The 18,459-nt window shown below is 44.5% G+C and overlaps 1 protein-coding gene across 1 annotated transcript; it reads right to left on the bottom strand.

Moving 5' to 3' along the window:
- Positions 1-12,887: 12,887 nt before the first annotated feature.
- On the bottom strand, positions 12,888-13,850 carry LOC141134789 (olfactory receptor 11L1-like). Its single transcript, XM_073624225.1, has one exon. It carries the CDS (start codon positions 13,833-13,835, stop codon positions 12,888-12,890), a length of 948 nt encoding a protein of 315 aa, XP_073480326.1. The 5' UTR covers positions 13,836-13,850.
- Between the last annotated feature and the right edge of the window lie 4,609 nt (positions 13,851-18,459).

Here is an 18,459-nt window from a genome sequence, read left to right as displayed (position 1 = left end):
TGTGTGTATGTCAGGTAGGTCAGTGTGTGTGTCAGGTAGGTCAGTGTATGTCAGGTAGGTCAGTGCATGTAGGTCAATGTAGGTCCGTGTGGGTCAGGTAGGTCAGTGTATGTCAGGTAGGTCAGTGTGGGTGGGTCAGTGTATGTAGGTCAGTGTGTGTGGGTCAGGTAGGTCAGTGTAGGTCAGGTAGGTCAGTGTGTGTGGGTCAGTGTATGTAGGTCAGTGTGGGTCAGGTAGGTCAGTGTGGGTGGGTCAGTGTATGTAGGTCATTGTATGTAGGTCAGTGTATGTAGGTCAGGTAGGTCAGTGTGGGTGTGTCAGTGTAGGTCAGTGTGGGTTGTGTAGATCAGTGTATGTCAGGTAGGTCAGTGTGTGTCAGGTAGGTCAGTGTATGTCAGGTAGGTCAGTGTATGTCAGGTAGGTAGGTCAGTGTGTGTGTCAGGTAGATCAGTGTATGTCAGGTAGGTCAGTGTATGTAGGTCAGTGTGGGTCAGGTAGGTCAGTGTGGGTGGGTCAGGTAGGTCAGTGTATGTAGGTCAGTGTATGTCAGGTAGGTCAGTGTATGTAGGTCAGTGTAGGTCAGGTAGGTCAGTGTGGGTCAGGTAGGTCATTGTATGTAGGTCAGTGTGGGTCAGTGTATGTATGTCATGTAGGTCAGTGTAGATCAGTGTGTGTCAGGTAGGTCAGTGTATGTAGGTCAGGTAGGTCAGTGTGTAGTATAGATGTATATCTATCTATCTATATATATATATCTATATATATATAGATATATCTATATATATATAGATATATATATATATAGATATATCTATATATATATATATATATATATATTTCAAGGCACATGAGTACTTTTTTCAAGGCACTGTAAAACCTTGTTGGGCATCCCATTCCAAAGTCATGAAAATCAATATGAAGTTAGTCACTATTTGTGGTTATAACAGCCTACACTCTTCTGGAAAGGCTTTCCTCAAGATTTTGGAGCATGTCTTTTTTTTACATTCCTTATTTATTTTCTTTTTTTTTTAATGGGGTTGATTTACTACAACTGGAGGTTGCAAAATCTGGTGCAGTTCTACAAAGAAACCAATCAGCTTCAAGTTTTTTGTCACACCTTAATTAAACAAGCTGAAGTTAGAAGCTGATTGGTTACCATGTACATCTGTACCAGATTTTACGCTCTCCAGTTTTAGTACATGAACCCCAATGTTTACAAGTAAACATAACAAAAATAATACTGCTCATTTAAATGAAGGAACATCTCAGAAAGTTAAATAAAGAGGGGGCAGTATATACAGGAGAGGAGCGCAAAGGGTATAACAGTGGGCACTATGTACAGGAGAGGAGTGTGGAGTTTATAATACTGTGCAGTATATACAGGAGAGGAGTACAGAGGGTATACCAGTAGGCAGTAAGTACAGGAGAGGAGTGTGGAGTGTATAATAGTGGGCAGTATGTACAGGAGAGGAGTGTATAATAGTGGGCAATATGTACAGGAGAGGAGTGCGGAGTGTAAGATGGTGGGGCAGTGTGTACAGGAGAGCCGTGTCTAGTGTATAATAGTGGACAGTATGTACAGGAGAGGAGTGCAGAGGGTATAACAGTGGGCAGTATGTACAGGAGGGGAGTGTGGAGTGTATAATAGGGGGCAGTATATACAGGAGAGGAGTGTGGAGTATATGATGGTGGGGCAGTATGCACAGGAGAGGAGTGTGGAGTGTATGATGGTGGATCAGTATGTACAGGAGAGGAATGTGGAGTGTATGATGGTGGGTCAGTATGTACAGGAGAGGAATGTGGAGTGTATGATGGTGGGGCAGTATGTACAGGAGAGCAGTTTCTAGTGTATAATAGTGGACAGTATGTACAGGAGAGGAGTGCAGAGGGTATAACAGTGGGCAGTATATGCAGGAGGGGAGTGTGGAGTGTATAATAGTGGGTGGTATGTACAGGAGAGGAGTGTGGAGTGTGGGTCAGGTAGGTCAGTGTATGTCAGTGTGGGTCAGGTAGGTCAGTGTATGTCAGGTAGGTCAGTGTATGTAGGTCAGTGTGGGTCAGGTAGGTCAGTGTATGTAGGTCAGTGTATGTCAGGTAGGTCAGTCTATGTAGGTCAGTGTATGTCAGGTAGGTAGGTCAGTGTGTGTATGTCAGGTAGGTCAGTGTGTGTGTCAGGTAGGTCAGTGTATGTCAGGTAGGTCAGTGCATGTAGGTCAATGTAGGTCCGTGTGGGTCAGGTAGGTCAGTGTATGTCAGGTAGGTCAGTGTGGGTGGGTCAGTGTATGTAGGTCAGTGTGTGTGGGTCAGGTAGGTCAGTGTAGGTCAGGTAGGTCAATGTGTGTGGGTCAGTGTATGTAGGTCAGTGTGGGTCAGGTAGGTCAGTGTATGCAGGTCGGTGTACGTCAGGTATTTCAGTGTGTGTCTGGGTCAGGTAGGTTAGTGTGTGGGTCAGGTAGGTCAGTGTATGTAGGTCAGTGTATGTCAGGTAGGTCAGTGTGGGTCAGGTAGGTCAGTGTAGGTCAGGTGGGTCAGGTAGGTCAGTGTGGGTAGGTCAGTGTAAGTCAGCGTGTGTAGGTCAGTGTATGTAGGTCAGTGTGGGTCAGGTAGGTCAGTGTATGTAGGTCAGTGTGTGTACGTCAGGTAGGTCAGTGTGTGTCAAGTAGGTCAGTGTATGTAGGTCAGTGTGGGTCAGGTAGGTCAGTGTGGGTGGGTCAGTGTATGTAGGTCAGTGTGGGTCAGGTAGGTCAGTGTGTGTGGGTCAGTGTATGTAGGTCAGTGTATGTCAGTGTATGTAGGTCAGTGTAGGTCAGTGTATGTCAGGTAGGTCAGTGTATATAGGTCAGTGTATGTCAGGTAGGTAGGTCAGTGTGTGTATGTCAGGTAGGTCAGTGTGTGTGTCAGGTAGGTCAGTGTATGTAGGTCAGTGTGGGTCAGGTAGGTCAGTGTGGGTGGGTCAGTGTATGTAGGTCATTGTATGTAGGTCAGTGTATGTAGGTCAGGTAGGTCAGTGTGGGTGTGTCAGTGTAGGTCAGTGTGGGTTGTGTAGATCAGTGTATGTCAGGTAGGTCAGTGTGTGTCAGGTAGGTCAGTGTATGTCAGGTAGGTCAGTGTATGTCAGGTAGGTAGGTCAGTGTGTGTGTCAGGTAGATCAGTGTATGTCAGGTAGGTCAGTGTATGTAGGTCAGTGTGGGTCAGGTAGGTCAGTGTGGGTGGGTCAGGTAGGTCAGTGTATGTAGGTCAGTGTATGTCAGGTAGGTCAGTGTATGTAGGTCAGTGTAGGTCAGGTAGGTCAGTGTGGGTCAGGTAGGTCATTGTATGTAGGTCAGTGTGGGTCAGTGTATGTATGTCATGTAGGTCAGTGTAGATCAGTGTGTGTCAGGTAGGTCAGTGTATGTAGGTCAGGTAGGTCAGTGTGGGTGGGTCAGTGTGGGTCAGGTAGGTCAGTGTAGGTCAGGTAGGTCAGTGTATGTAGGTCAGGTAGGTCAGTGTATGTCAGGTAGGTCAGTGTAGGTAGGTCAGTGTGTGTGGGTCAGGTAGGTCAGTGTATGTTAGGTAGGTCAGTGTATGTAGGTCAGGTAGGTCAGTGTGGGTAGGTCAGTGTATGTCAGTGTAGGTCAGTGTGGGTCAGGTAGGTCATTGTATGTAGGTCATTGTAGGTCAGTGTATGTAGGTCAGGTAGGTCAGTGTGGGTCAGTGTATGTAGGTCAGTGTATGTCAGGTAGGTAGGTCAGTGTGTGTGTGTGTCAGGTCGGTCAGTGTGTGTGTCAGGTAGGTCAGTGTGTGTGTCAGGTAGGTCAGTGTGGGTCAGGTAGGTCAGTGTATGTAGGTCAGTGTATGTCAGGTAGGTCAGTGTGTGTCAGGTAATTAGGTCAGTTTAGTGGTCAGCATTGATGGGCACTGGTAAGCCAGGCAGCAACCAGCAAGTCAGCCTACCCCCACCACACAACCCCTCCGCCCAACCAAAAAAAACCAGCGCCACTAGAGCCCCCCCCGTGCCGGCCTTGGACTTCGGGCTGAAGCCCCTGGTCTTTTTGCCACCTAGCAACGCCCCTGGTGGAGAGTATGACGGTTGGGCAGTATGTACAGGAGAGGAGTGTGGAGTGTATGATGGTGGGGCAGTATGTACAGGAAAGCAGTGTCTAGTGTTTAATAGTGGGCAGTATGTACAGGAGAGGAGTGCAGAGGGTATAACAGTGGGCAGTATTTATAGGAGAGGAGTGTGGAGTCTATGATAGTGGGACAGTATGTACAGGAGAGGAGTGTGGAGTGTATAATAGTGGGCAGTATGCACAGGAGAGGAATGTGGAGTGTATGATGGAGGGGCAGTATGTACAGGAAAGCAGTGTCTAGTGTTTAGTAGTGGGCAGTATGTACAGGAGAGGAGTGCAGAGGGTATAACAGTGGGCAGTATGTATAGGAGAGGAGTGTGGAGTCTATGATAGTGGGACAGTATGTACAGGAGAGGAGCGTGAAGTGTATAACAGTGGGCAGTATATACAGGAGAGGAGTGCAGAGGGTATAACAGTGGGCAGTATATACAGGAGAGGGGTGCAGAGGGTAATACAGTGGGCAGTATGTACAGGAGAGGAGTGTGGAGGGTATGACAGTGGATGTATGTACAGGAGAGGAATGCGGAGGGTATGACAGGGAGCAGTATGTGCAGGATAGGAGTGTGGAGGGTATGACAGTGGGCAGTATGTACAGGAAAGGAGTATGGAGGGTTTGAGAGCAAGCAGTGTGGATATACAGTATATATGCAACCCTCAAGCATTCTATGTATGTTCAGATAATGTAAAGTTAATTTATAACTATTAAACCTTATGTTGATTTAAACTCTGTACAAAAGTGTAAACTTACTACATAAACAAAGTATGAAGGTTATGTTCACATCTATGCATGTGGGGAATGCATGCAAGAATTGCGTGCTTTGGCAACATGCACAGAAATGTGCTGCCCTTTAGAAGAAGTGTAGCAGTGCCATTAATTGTTGATGAAACCTCACACATCTGCAGACGTGCATGCCAAACTGCATGGTACCGCAGCACACTGTGGTTCAGTGTGGTACATTTTTGAAAAAGATTCAAGGACTTATTTTCTGTGTGTATGAACACTGCTCTAGGTCAGTCTCCCATCTCCACCTCCACTAAGACACAGACCAGGTGCTGGCCCCATCCATCACGGATTCCAATGAGCAAAATGAGAGCTATGGGAGCATGAAACACGTTAGCTGGTGATGCTGTTCCCCACTAATTGTGTTTTTGGACATGTTCTTTATGGACTTGCTGAAATAAAGGTAATTTTACTGGACATGTGGCTGGCATCTTTTCTGTGTTGCTTGCGCATAGAATGGTCCTTTGAAATGAAGGGGCTGCCCTACATGTGACGTGTGAAAAATAAGCCCATGCTTTGTTGCACCTGTATGTGTGAAATGAGCCTGTGAGTAAACACAAAATAACAAACCTCCACAAACATAAATTATTCTATAAATAATCATTCATACATCAGTTCTACCATACAAATAGCTGTGAACACTTTTCATTGTACAGAGTTTGGATAACATAGTGTTAAATGGAAATGGTTATAAATTAAGTTCTCATTTTCTGGACATACACTGAATAATTGGGGGGATGCTTATACAGTGATGTGTGCCTGCTTGAGAGATGTGTGTCAGCTAAGGGAGGGACTGCTATCTTATGATGCATGCACACACTTTCATATGCTCTTGCACACACACGCATGCCTATGCTTCTGACCCCCCTTGCCACTATCTCATGTCCCCTCTGCACAGTAGCTGTGCTCCGAGTTCTCTTAGCAGGGCACTGGAGATTAGGGTGGAGGGAAGGGGGGAGACTTAAAGTGCAGGAGGGCACAGAGCGAGCATTTAGGAGACCACTGGGGAAGATTGAAAGGATATTTGGATCTTTTAAATACATACATGGGACAAGGCCCGGGACTGAGCTGTACAGAGCAGATTATTAAAAAACAGTTGGCAAGTATGGGCCAGGGTGGACACCCGGGCCTCCTACATGTGTATAGGCTGCCCTCCCCTGATGGCAGGCCTGAGTATACCTGTCACAGCCATCAGTGCAGCCTATCGGTGTACCTATCTCCGCAGCCATCAGGGCAACCATCAGCCCATCAGCAATTTACCTGTCATACAGCCACAACCAGCACTCTACCTGTCCAGGTATCACCAGAGCCGCCATGTCCAAAAAATTTATAGTAGTGAGTAGACATGTGCACACTGAAATATTTTGTTTCGGAATTTCGTTTTCGTCCGAAAAATAAATTTATTTAGTTACTCGCAAAATTTGTTTTTATTTATTTTGTTTCATTAAAAAATGCATTCGTCCGAAAATCCGAAATAATTAAGGTTGAATCTGTCATTGATAGCTTATGGTGTCTGTCGAATGTTCTAAGAATATTCGACGGAGCAGCTAAACTGTATGACGCCGCAATCGTACATTTCCGTTCGAATGTTCCGCCTACAAGCTATAGTAGAATTCTAATGTTGTATGACACTAGTAATAATTATATTTATTAATTATTATTACTGGTCAACCAACATTAGAATTCTTCTATAGCCTATGGGCGGAGCATTTGATCATAAATGTCCGCTTGCGGCATCTGCTTCGTCGAATCTTCATGTGGAATCTTTTATCTGTATGTAGAATAATCTTGGACTAATAGAGCTAAAGTTAGGCACATTCGACCACAGGTTCGATGGACACAGATCGCTATTGTCAGCGTCATGTCGAATCTCCTATCTATATCGAACTGTTGTCGCAACGAAAACGAAAATAAAGCATTTATTTATGTTGGATCTTTCGGTTTTCGGATTCTGCACGTTCGTTATCATTTGTTAAAACGATAACAAAAATACCCGAAATTTAGACTAAAATGCATTCGGACGAAACCGAATGCACATGTCTACTTTAGAGACATAATTAAGGACATGGGAAGAGCCCACACAGAGGTCTATGTAGGAAGGAGAGCCATGGGTTTTAGAGAAACATGAAAATTGTTTAGTTGTATGGTACTTCAGGCGCAATACATCCGTCCAACCCACCTCCAGGCACAAAAAGGAGCGCCACAAGAAACGTAATGAGATGGGTGCGTGTAATCATTGCTTACACATTTTCCCATTATTCTGAGCGACGTACTAAGCATCTTGTCTGAAGCTGTTTCAATCTCTGAACCAAACTAACTTTAACATGTCCCCTTTAAAAATAGATAACTCGAGGGTTAACAAAAGGCACCATATCAGTTGTGGCATATAGGCCTCACAGATGTCAGTCACCCCTGTCGGCATCTCAACGTCGTTGGAGGTCTTGTTCATTATGTTCCGGCCATGCTGCTGCATCAGAGGCTGTTTCAAAGAAGGTGGACTGCCCTCCAGCCGTAATACGCAGCTTGGCTGGGTAAAGCATTGTGTAGGTCACTTGGAACCTCTGCAGCCCTTTCTTCGCATCTGTGAATTTAGATCTCTTACGTTGCACCTCCGCTGAAAAATCAGAATGGAATGAAACTTTAGTCCCATTAAATTGAACAGAGTCCTTCTCCCATGCCAGCCTTTCACGGTCTTTGTAATTCAAAAGTCTGGACAGCATGGACCTAGGTGGAAGGCCAGGTGGGAGGGGCCAAGGTGGTGTCTGATGAGTACGTTCTACCACAAATAATGGGGTGAAGGCCTCTTTACCAAATATTTATTGTAGCTATTGCTCTGTGAATGCCGTGGGGTCTCGGCCCTCAATCTTCACGAGAAGCCCCGCAATGCGAACATTATTACATCTGAGGGGATTTTCTATGTCATCTGCTTTGTTGTTAGCCTGTATAATTTGCTGTACAGCCATCCTGGTATCCCTGGTGAGAGGGAGTAATTGATCTTCCAAATCGCTGATCCTTCCCTCCTCAGCTGTGGTCCTCTCCCTTATTTTTTGGAGGTCTCACCCTAATAGCAAGAACATTTCTGTGAGCCCCTCAAGCCACTCTTTATGGTCATCTACTGCAGTGGTGCACTTATGTGAGACTTCCAATGGCAGCGTGTCATCTAAAGCTGGTAAGTTCTCCTGTCCCCCCTGGCTCATATGCAGAGCCTTGTGCAGGTATGGAAGAGGAGCTGCCAGCACCAGTTAGTATCTGGGTGTAATAGAGCATGTCCCTTGGTTGCTCCTTCCACCTGTGAAAGGTTGGTTTTATGGGACTTACCCCAGGACTCTTTCTGATTCTCTGCTCCATGTGTTGCAGGCTGAGGCTGTGGAGACCGGGTACTATCTTGGGCCTCCAGGGCCGGCGTGGCACATTTCTCTCCTTTTTAGGTCATCATGGGCTCCAAGAGGTACCGGATAGGCTCCAGATAGGTCCCAGGAGTAGTAACAGGTGGTTGGTATCAGTGCCAGTCTGGAGAGGCAGCAGGGAAAGGATGGATGTAGGCAGGCCATGCCCCCCCATATTACTGATGTTTACTCAGGAACTTGTGATGCCCGTGTGCAAGGGGCCAAAAACCTGTGTGCAAAGACATGAGTAATGTTGAGTATAGGCGAGTAAAGTTGTGCTATATGTGTTATATATATATATATATATATATATATATATATATATATATATATATATATATAGTTTTGTTATATTGTTCTTTATTTGTATTTATTTTTACCTTTGTGTAATATTGGCTGATTGCTATTTTAGGCTGGTTACAATCTATGTAGTAGTTACAGTTTAATTACTCATGCCGCTATGACTGTATGGCTGGTAGGACTAGTTTCCTTTAAACCTCCTGCCTTCTATGACAGCCAATCAGGTCTTAAGAAGAAGCAAAAAAGCTTTGAAATGTGTAACCACCCCCATCCAAGGCAGCATGTGTTCCCACTGATGTCAGTTCCGGTCCAGCGCCATTGTGTGTTCCCAGCTGGTTGTCACGGTGGTCAGCTGCTTTCTGGTTTCCCAGTTCCAGCCACCTTGCTGCATTGGTACTGCTACTGATAAGGACTTGACAGGAGACTCCCCACGTTAGGCCATGGAATGGGGGTCAGTAAAAACAACTGGCTGAGCTCCAGTTTTACCACCCCAGCCGTCCATATACGTGCTAATATTACAGTCGTCTGACAGGCTTTGCAGCCATAACATTTTTACCTCTGGTTGCAGAGTTTGATCGGCAGCGCTCGCCCACTGAGTTCAATGGGAGTGCACCGCAACCATGAACCAAGCCTTTAATAGCCTTAACACTGGGAAAAGAAAGCAGCCATAGGTTTTCTGCTGTCCTCAGATCTGCATTTCTCCACATTTAATAATGAAGGCCTCTGTGAGGATGAAGGAGCAATGTAAAATATTTCTTCCTGGTCGCCAGAATTGTCCACAAGTAGGCTGCATAAAGAGTGTGTATAATTAAACTTTTGTCACAACCATTTTATTAAAGGTGTTGAACAAAGTCTTAAATAGATTTAATCAATCATTAAAGTACAATGGAAGTATGGAACCAGTTTTAATTCTTCATAAACAGGGCACATATACTGTAAGCCGAGGGTCAGCAACCTGTAGATCACGATCTACTAGTAGATTGTGGCCAGGTAACTGGTAGATCGTGGTCTGGGCTTGTTAACCCGCTATCCCAGAATATCAGAGTGCAATGCAGAGGGACTACTTTTAAAGTTGGAGGTGTAGTAGGGAGCAATAGCCCCATAAGCCGATGTCTCCTCTGTAATGCTGGCTCCTGTCCCATGCAGAATGATACCAACTGCACTCCACCTCTTATCCTGGCTAGGAGACACCAGAGTGGTGCCATCAGCAGAAAAGAAGAGATCTTCAGGTGACTGTGAAGCAACACACTGGGCATAATAGTATAGGCCTGCTTTCACACTGATGTGCTGCGGTTTACCCACACCACAGGTGCAGTGAAGCTTTCCTGTGGGTTTGCTGTGCTTACCCAGATTTGGTGCACTTGCTGAAAGCACACCAAAACTTCAACCAAAACCGTGACTCAACTGTAGGGTTTTACCACCCCTCAACTTTACGTGTGAATGAGCCATAAGGGTGCTGTTGCCGAATGCAACTAAGGTCTCATACACAAGTGAAGCAGGCATTGCTGCTCCTCTGAAAAGCGCTCTGAGTGCATTTGACAGGCGATATGTTGCCTCCTCACCATCTGATTTAAACCCATGATTGCCGTGCAATGCACTCAATTGCGACACAATAGTACGGCAATTAGATGTGAGGAGGCGACACTGGTAAACACTGTGCCCAGTGATCTTTGACTTCTCCCATGTCCATACTTGCCAACAGTCCCAATTTTCCAGGGACAATCCCAATTTTTGGACCCTCGTCCCGATCCGAGGCCGTCCCTATTAAAATCCTGGGATTTTGCTTTTGTCACAGGAATCTGGACTGTTTTTGGAACGGCAGCTTCTGGCTCTGCAAAAACGGCCGCCGCCGCAAAGTTCTCTTTTCAGCTAGCAGGTTCTTTCCCCTTGTGTTGAGTGTATCTCTTCCCAGTGCTATTCACAGAGGCCGCTGCGCTCATCCTAGAGGGCGCCCCTGCGCTGACCGCTCCGTGCTATGCCAAGTGCGCATCCCCTCTCCCCGCTCCACATTTACTCAGATTTTTACTTTCCCAACCCCCAGGGTGTCCCCCAGGGCAAAGTGTCCGATCTTCATCATGCTTCTGCTTTTCAGCCATCTTTGCATCCTTCTCCTCGTATCCACAATGCAGCTGGGAGGAGAGGGAATGCCTGGCTGGCTCCTCACAACTGGAATTTCTCAAACATTAACCAGAGCTGACCTGACAAGCTGAGCAGCTACTGGGGGGACCTGTAAGGGGCCAGGAGGGGGAAGGTGTCCTATTTCTGAGCAGGGTGGGGGAGGGGTGCCATGGCACCTGCCTGACTGGGAGGGGGTACTCCTTTGGGAACATCTGATGTAATTGGGCACTCCACTGGGGACATCTGATGTAAGGAGGCACTCCACTGGGGACATCTGATGTAAGGAGGCACTCCACTAGGGACATCTGATGTAAGGGGGCACTCCACTGGGGACATCTGATGTAAGGAGGCACTCCACTAGGGACATCTGATGTAAGGAGGCACTCCACTAGGGACATCTGATGTAAGGAGGCACTCCACTAGGGACATCTGATGTAAGGGGGCACTCCACTGGGGACACCTGATGTAAGGAGGCACTCCACTAGGGACATCTGATGTAAGGAGGCACTCCACTAGGGACATCTGATGTAAGGGGGCACTCCACTGGGGACATCTGATGTAAGGAGGCACTCCACTAGGGACATCTGATGTAAGGAGGCACTCCACTAGGGACATCTGATGTAAGAGGGCACTCCACTGGGGACACCTGATGTAAGGAGGCACTCCACTAGGGACATCTGATGTAAGGGGGCACTCCACTGGGGACATCTGATGTAAGGAGGCACTCCACTGGGGACATCTGATGTAAGAGGGCACTCCACTAGGGACAGCTGATGTAAGGAGGCACTCCACTGGGGACATCTGATGTAAGGGGGCACTCCGCTGGGGACATCTGATGTAAGAAGACACTTCGCTGGGGACACCTGATGTAAGGAGGCACTCCGCTGGGGACACCTGATGTAAGGAGGCACTCCGCTGGGGACACCAGATGTAATGAGTCACTTCTCTGGGGACACCTAATGTAAACGACTCCACCTACAGACAAAAATGTGTCCCTATAATTTTTTGTTACAATGTTGGCAACTATGCCTGTTGTTCAGGTAGATCTCCACCTCTTTAAGGTTGCCTACCCTGCTGTAAGCCTTTACAAAAGAATAACCACTTGCCGACCGCCCCACAGTACATTATGTGTGATTAGTCACAGCAGAAGCAAATCACTAGATCGATCAGTGGGTCAATGGATATCCGCCGGCGCACACTAATCATTGAGGAGAGACGCAGAACAGATCTCCACCTGTGTAAAAAAGGCAGAGCTGTGTTCTGTCAGTAGGGATCTGATAGATTTTATTTCCCTGCAAAGCATCACATCCTTTAGTAAAAACAGCGAATACAGTACACAGAAAGACTGGTTAGGTACACAGTTAACCCTTGCTCTAGATGTTTAACCCCTTCTCTGCCAGTGTCATTAGTATAGTGACAGTGCATATTTTAGCACTCATCACTGTTTTAATGTCACTGGTTCCCACAAAGTGTCAAAAGTGTCAGTTAGTGTCAGACTGACCGCTGCAATATCGCAGTCCTGCCATAAGTTACGGATCGCCGCCATTACTAGCATAAATAAACAAATAAATAAATAGAAATTCCAGCATATATCCTATAGTTTGTAGACACTATAACTTTTTGTGTAAACCGAACAATATATGCTTATTGGGATTTTTTTACAAGAAATATGTAGCAGCATACATATTGGCCTAAATTTATTAAGAAATTTGACTTTTTACATTTTTTTATTAGATATGTTTTATGATAAGAAAGTAAAAAAATATGTATTTTTTTTTAAATTGTCGGTCTTTTATTTTATAGGCCAAAAAAAAAAAAAAATGCAGTGGTGATCAAATATCACCAAAAGAAAGCTCTGTTTATGGAAAAAATGTACATAAATGTCATTTGGATACAGTGCTGCATGACCACGCAATTGTCAGTTAAAGTTGTTACTTTACAGTGCCGTATCGTAAAAAAAGGCCTGGTCATAAAGTGGGGAAAATGTTCTGGGGGTCAAGTGGATAAGAAAGGTTAAATAATTGATGTAATCAGATTTACAGGGAATGATATAGATTAGAAGAATTACAATGATCAATCTATGACTGCAAAACTTTTTAAAACAACGATGTGGAGTCAGGTCTAATGGATTTGATCTTGGATATCAAGATCTGACATCCAACTTCAGTTTAGACCTACTAAATTATTATTTTATTACTATTTACTGAAATGCAAGTGCAGACAGTGGTTGATGATTTTAGCTACAGCTTCTTTTAAGTCTTTATTCCTCAGGCTGTATATAATTGGATTCATCAGTGGGGTGACCACAGTGTACACTAATGACAAGAATTTAGTGATATCCAATGACTGTCCTCTACGGGGTACCAAATAAACACAAACCATGGAACCATAATAAATGCAAACAACAGTCAGATGGGAGCTGCATGTTGAGAAAACTTTTTGTCTGCCGGTAATAGATGGGATTTTAAAAATGGTAATTATAATATAAACATATGATATAATAATTGTAAAGAATGGGATGAGAACATTAATAACAGTCATTAATGTCACTTCAAGTAGAACATTAGCAGTATCAGAGCAGGAGAGTTGTAGGATTGGATCAAGATCACAGAAAAAGTGATTGACAATATTGGGACCACAAAAATGTAATTGTGATACTGTTAAAGTGACAATCAATCCTACTAAAAGACTTAAAACCCAACATGTGATAATCATCACCCAGCAGAGCTGGAAGTTCATTAATAAAGTATAATGTAATGGTTTACAGATGGCCACATATCTATCATAACACATCACTGTCAGAAGAAAACACTCAAGAGCTTCAGAAACAGAAAAAAAATAAAACTGGGAGATGCAATCAGAAAATGATATTATGATCCCTTTAATCAAAACAGCATGGAGTGTGTTAGGAAGAATGTCAGTTACCAGTAAGATATCTGATATGGAGAGCTGGGAGAGGAAGAAGTACATGGGAGAATGGAGGGATTTGCTGTAGGACACCAGTAAGATGATCAGGAGGTTTCCACATATTGTCACACAATAAATCAAAAGGAAAAGAAAAAAGATCAGAAATGTTATACTGTGTGGAGTTTGAAGTCCTAATAGGTGGATCATGGTAATACGGGACAAATTTTTCTCCTCCATAACCTAAAGAGAGAACAAAAAAGGGAAACAGCTTTTTTTTTTCCACAAAAGTTTGATTGAAAATATTAAAGTAATGTTTACAGAACAGTAATCACATTGATTAAAATGGTACCTATGACATACTTGTACAATAAAATAACATAGGTTGTAAATGAGTCATGGATCGTATCAAAGAGAACGGAGAAATATTACTCAAAGTTGAAGCTAATAAGGAGACTTGAACGTTGCATGAACAGTCAACACAAGGAAACATTTAGATATCGGATTCTTTTCTGAGTAAAGCATCTATAATAATGGTAGTAATAAAATTGAAACCAGTACCACCAGTTCTAATAATAATAGTAATAATGTTAGTAACCACAACCTGTATTTTTGTAGAAGGGTTTCTGGTTAATTGTGGTGGGATGCAAAAATTGTTAAGATTTGTAGACAGAAGGGGGGGGCAAGGGAAAATGAAGTGAGGGGGGAAAGAAGAAAAAAATAGGGGAAGGGGAAAGGTAGTCTCAAGAATAAAGATTGAATGAGAAATGGTAGGGGTGTGGGTAGGGACCTCTCTCCGACCCGGTAAGAGGTGTGGATCAGTTCCTCCATCTCCTCTATCTTAGAGATCCTGGTCAGCCATTCCCTGATTGATGGTATATCTGTGGATCTCCAGTAAACAGGTATACAGATTCTAGCTGCAATAACCATGTGCATAGCAAGTGATTTGTGAAAGCCCTTTTTAGGTAGAGTCGTATGGTGTAGAACACATGTGTCAAACACAAGGCCCGCGGGCCAAATCCGGCCCACCAGGCCATTTTATGGGGCCCTCACACCTCTCCTGCAGTTGCAGGAGAGCTCTAGCCCTTCTCTGGTCCTCCTCCAGTCCCTGCACTTTCTGCTTCCCGGCAATGCCCCAGCTTCTTCCCAGCAGCATCACAAGGTAAGGGGGGGGGGGTACTGTGATGTAAGTGAGCGTGGGGGACTCTTGACATATGATGTAGGGGGGGTGCTCTGGACATGTACTGTTACAAATACAACTGACCCCTTGAGGGCAATCATAATGCTGATGCGGCCCGCAATGAAATTGAGTTTGACACCGCTGGTATAGAAGATATTGTGCAGGGTTGTAGTCCAAAGTGTATGTGGTGATTCGTGCTGTTAGTGTGTGTACTTCCCTCCAAAATGGTTGGAGGAGAGCGCACTCCCACCAAATGTGGAGCACAGAACCTTCTGCTTTCTTACATCTCCAGCATACGTTTGGGATAGTAGGAGAGAATTTGTGAAGTCAAGCTGGGGTTTCTACACCATTTAGTTGCAATTTTATAGCAGTTTTCCTGAATTGCTACATTCATTGAACCCTTGTGTGCATACTCATATATGTCGTCCCGATTTTCATCAGTGAGAATCAGTTTTAGGCCTCTTTCCCAGGAAATACGTGATGAATCCATTTTGGGGGGGAGGGGTCTTGCTGGAGTAAGGTGTAGATATAGGATATTAAATGTCTTTGTGGTGATTTATACGAGCAAAAGGTTTTGAATGGTGTGAGTTGCCTATTCCATGTGGTAGATGGGTCCTGTGTTGTAAAAAGGTGCCTCAGTTGTCTGTACATCCAAAAGGGAAATGAGTTGGTACATGACGAAGACACAAAGTCTTCGTATGGACATATGCATCATTTAGAGAAAAACTGGTATGAGAGCACTTCCTCGTGCTGCAGGAATGCGCTTGATTCCCCAGGGGGGAAATCAGGATTCCCCTCAGCGAATTAGACGGACCTGGAACTGAGGAAAGTTTTAAAGAACTCATTTCCTTTTTGAAAGCTACCAACGAGGGTTAAATGAGGGGGTGTGTCATTAGGGCCCAAGGCCAGTGGGAGGGTATCAACCAAGGGAACACATGTGTTGGGGTGCGTATGAAAAAATTTTCTAAGGTGACCCATACCTTCCCAAGTTTGTGGACTTTCCAGTCCACAATCCTTGTTAGATGACAGGCCAGACAATATTTCTAGAGGTCCGGTAGTCCGATTCCACCTTTAGTTTTTTTACGTGTGAGGCGAGTGCATTTGATGTGTAGGACGGTATTTTTTCTAGATGAAAGCCAAACACGCTTTCTTGTATATCGCAAAAAAGGAAGAGGGATCGGGATCATCTGCATTAGATAGAGTAGGCGGGGAAGTATAATCATTTTTACTAGGGCTGAGGGTCCAAACCAGGATACATTTAGGCTGGCCCATTCCTTTAGATCCGACTGAATCTTGGAGAGTGCTGACAGGAAATTGTGGCTGTACAGGTCAGATATCTTCCTTGTGATTTGGATGCCAAAGTAGGTAATGGCGTCCTTCTTCCATAAGAATGGGAAGGATTCTTGACAGTGAGTTACTTCTTGTGGGGAGAGTGAAACATTCAGGGCATGTGATTTGGAGTAGTTAATTTTGAGGTTTGACAGTTCTCTGAATTGTCCTATATCTTTCAGTAAGATAATCGAGGTGATTGCAGAGAGAGGAGTATGTCATCAGTGAAGGCTGCGATTTTGAAGTCTCTGTTCGCTATGGTTAGTCCCTTAATATCAGGGTTAGCTCTTAGTCTGTTTAAGAGGGGTTCTAATGACAGGACGAAAATCAGGGGAGATAATGGGCATCCTTGCCATGTCCCATTGCTTATGGTAAAGGCATTCGACAGGTGGCCATTCACTTGTACACTCGCTGAGGGAGTGAGTATAATGCTTTAATATGCGCACACAAGCAAGGTTGGAGTCCAATTCCTTTCAGTACCTCTTGCATGTAATCCTAGGCCACTCTGTCGAACGCCTTCTTCACATCAAGGGAGAGGAAGAAACACTGAGCTTCCCATTTGGTGAGCCAATGGTGTAGATTTAATCAAGTATGGTGTTATCTCTTGCCTCTCTGCCCGGGATGAAGCCTACTTGGTCTGAGGAGATAAGATTGGGTATAAGAGGAAGTAATCTATTGGCTAACATCTTGGCATAAAGCTTTATGTCCACATTGAGCAATGGAATGGGTCTGTAGTTGGAGACTTGTGTCGGGTCCTTGCCATCATGACAGCTATGTGGGCTTCTAGCATTCTTCCCCAGGATGTCAGCTGGTTAGCAAAGGTATTAAGGGTCAATAGCATCTTAGATGATAAAACATCCAAGAACCATTTATAATATTGGAGTGGGAGGCCGTCACGTCTGGGGCTTTTACTTACTTTCATTTGTTTTATGACGGTGTATAATTCTTCCACGGAAAGAGTACTTTCCAAATCTTTGGCCTGCTGAGTTGTAATTGTTTTGGGGCAATATTGAGCTAGGAAACCCATGATTTGTGTGGTACGGAATTCTAAGGTATTTGGGTCTGGGTTATTAGACATTCGGTTATAAAGCTTGGAGTAGAAGTATTCAAATTGTTTAGCTATATCTTCATTTTTGGAGAAAAGCGTGCCCTGGTTATCTCGTATATGATGGATTGTAGATGCTGATTTAGCAGCCTGTACCGTGCTAGTAGCCTCCCACTCTTGTTGCCGTGTTTATAGAACACTGTTTGAGAACATAATTTCTCCTTGTGTGTTTCCCTAATTCTTCCAGCAGCGTGGAGCGTGTATGTATTAAGTCCTGTATGGTAGCTTGTGAGGACGATTGTTTATGGGAGATTTCTAAGTGTTTAATTTTGTCGATCAATGTTTTGATCCATTCCTGCTGTTTCTTTTTTGCTTTTGTTGCTAGGGATATAAGTTCTCCCCTAATGACACATGTGTGAGCTTCCATAGCGTGACGGGTGTAATATCTTGGGTGGCGTTCGGGAAACAGCTTTGTTCAGAGAGAAAAAAATAATTGAATTAGGTAATCCTGACTGATTTGTGCTGGTATATTTATAAAAGGTGATGCAAAGATATATAAAATGTTAAAAGTGCACTATACCATACACCATATGATCAAAGGCTTGTAACAAGTTGGAGCATGCTCTGATGGAGTTTTTCGCATTCCTTTGGATCAACTGTGGGTATAGAAATGGGTATATTGGATTGTACGATATTTTTTATTTTATTTACTTTATGGTTGAACTAGATGGACTTGTGTCTTTTTTCAACCTGCCTAACTATGTAACTATGTAACCATCACAACTACATAAGCTTGTTGGACAACTCAATGGCAGAACTACCAGGGTCACAAAGATGGCACTTGTGACTGGGCCCTGGAGTTCCGCCAGTGTGGGGGGCTCCACCTGCCCCAAGAGCCTGGACTGTGGCTCCCCATCTGCTGCAGGGCTCTAAGCTGCTAGTGTCTCTTTGACAGCCCAGAGCCAGCGACTCTGATGTAAGGGGGGGCTCTGCAGACTGTGATGTAAGAGGAACTCTGTGGACTATGATGTACAGGACACTCTGCAGACTCTGATGTAAGGGGCTTTCTGCACACTGTGATGTAAGGGGACTCTGCAGATTCTGGATTTTGGAGGATATCTGTGGGATTATTTGTCTATTAGGCCAAAAGAGTACTTGTAAGGTCAGGTACTGATGTTGGACAAAAATACCTAAATCACAGTTGGCATTCAAAATCTTCCCAAAAGTGTTCAGTAGGGTTGAGGTCAGGGATCTCTGCAGGCCACATGTATTCATTTCCACCAAACACATCTAACCAAGTCTTATGGAGC

This window comes from Aquarana catesbeiana, linkage group LG03, assembly GCF_042186555.1.
Source record: "Aquarana catesbeiana isolate 2022-GZ linkage group LG03, ASM4218655v1, whole genome shotgun sequence".
NCBI classification, from domain to species: domain Eukaryota; kingdom Metazoa; phylum Chordata; class Amphibia; order Anura; family Ranidae; genus Aquarana; species Aquarana catesbeiana.
The sequence above is the reverse complement of the archived record's forward strand: the minus strand, read 5'-3'. Positions and strand labels throughout refer to the sequence as shown.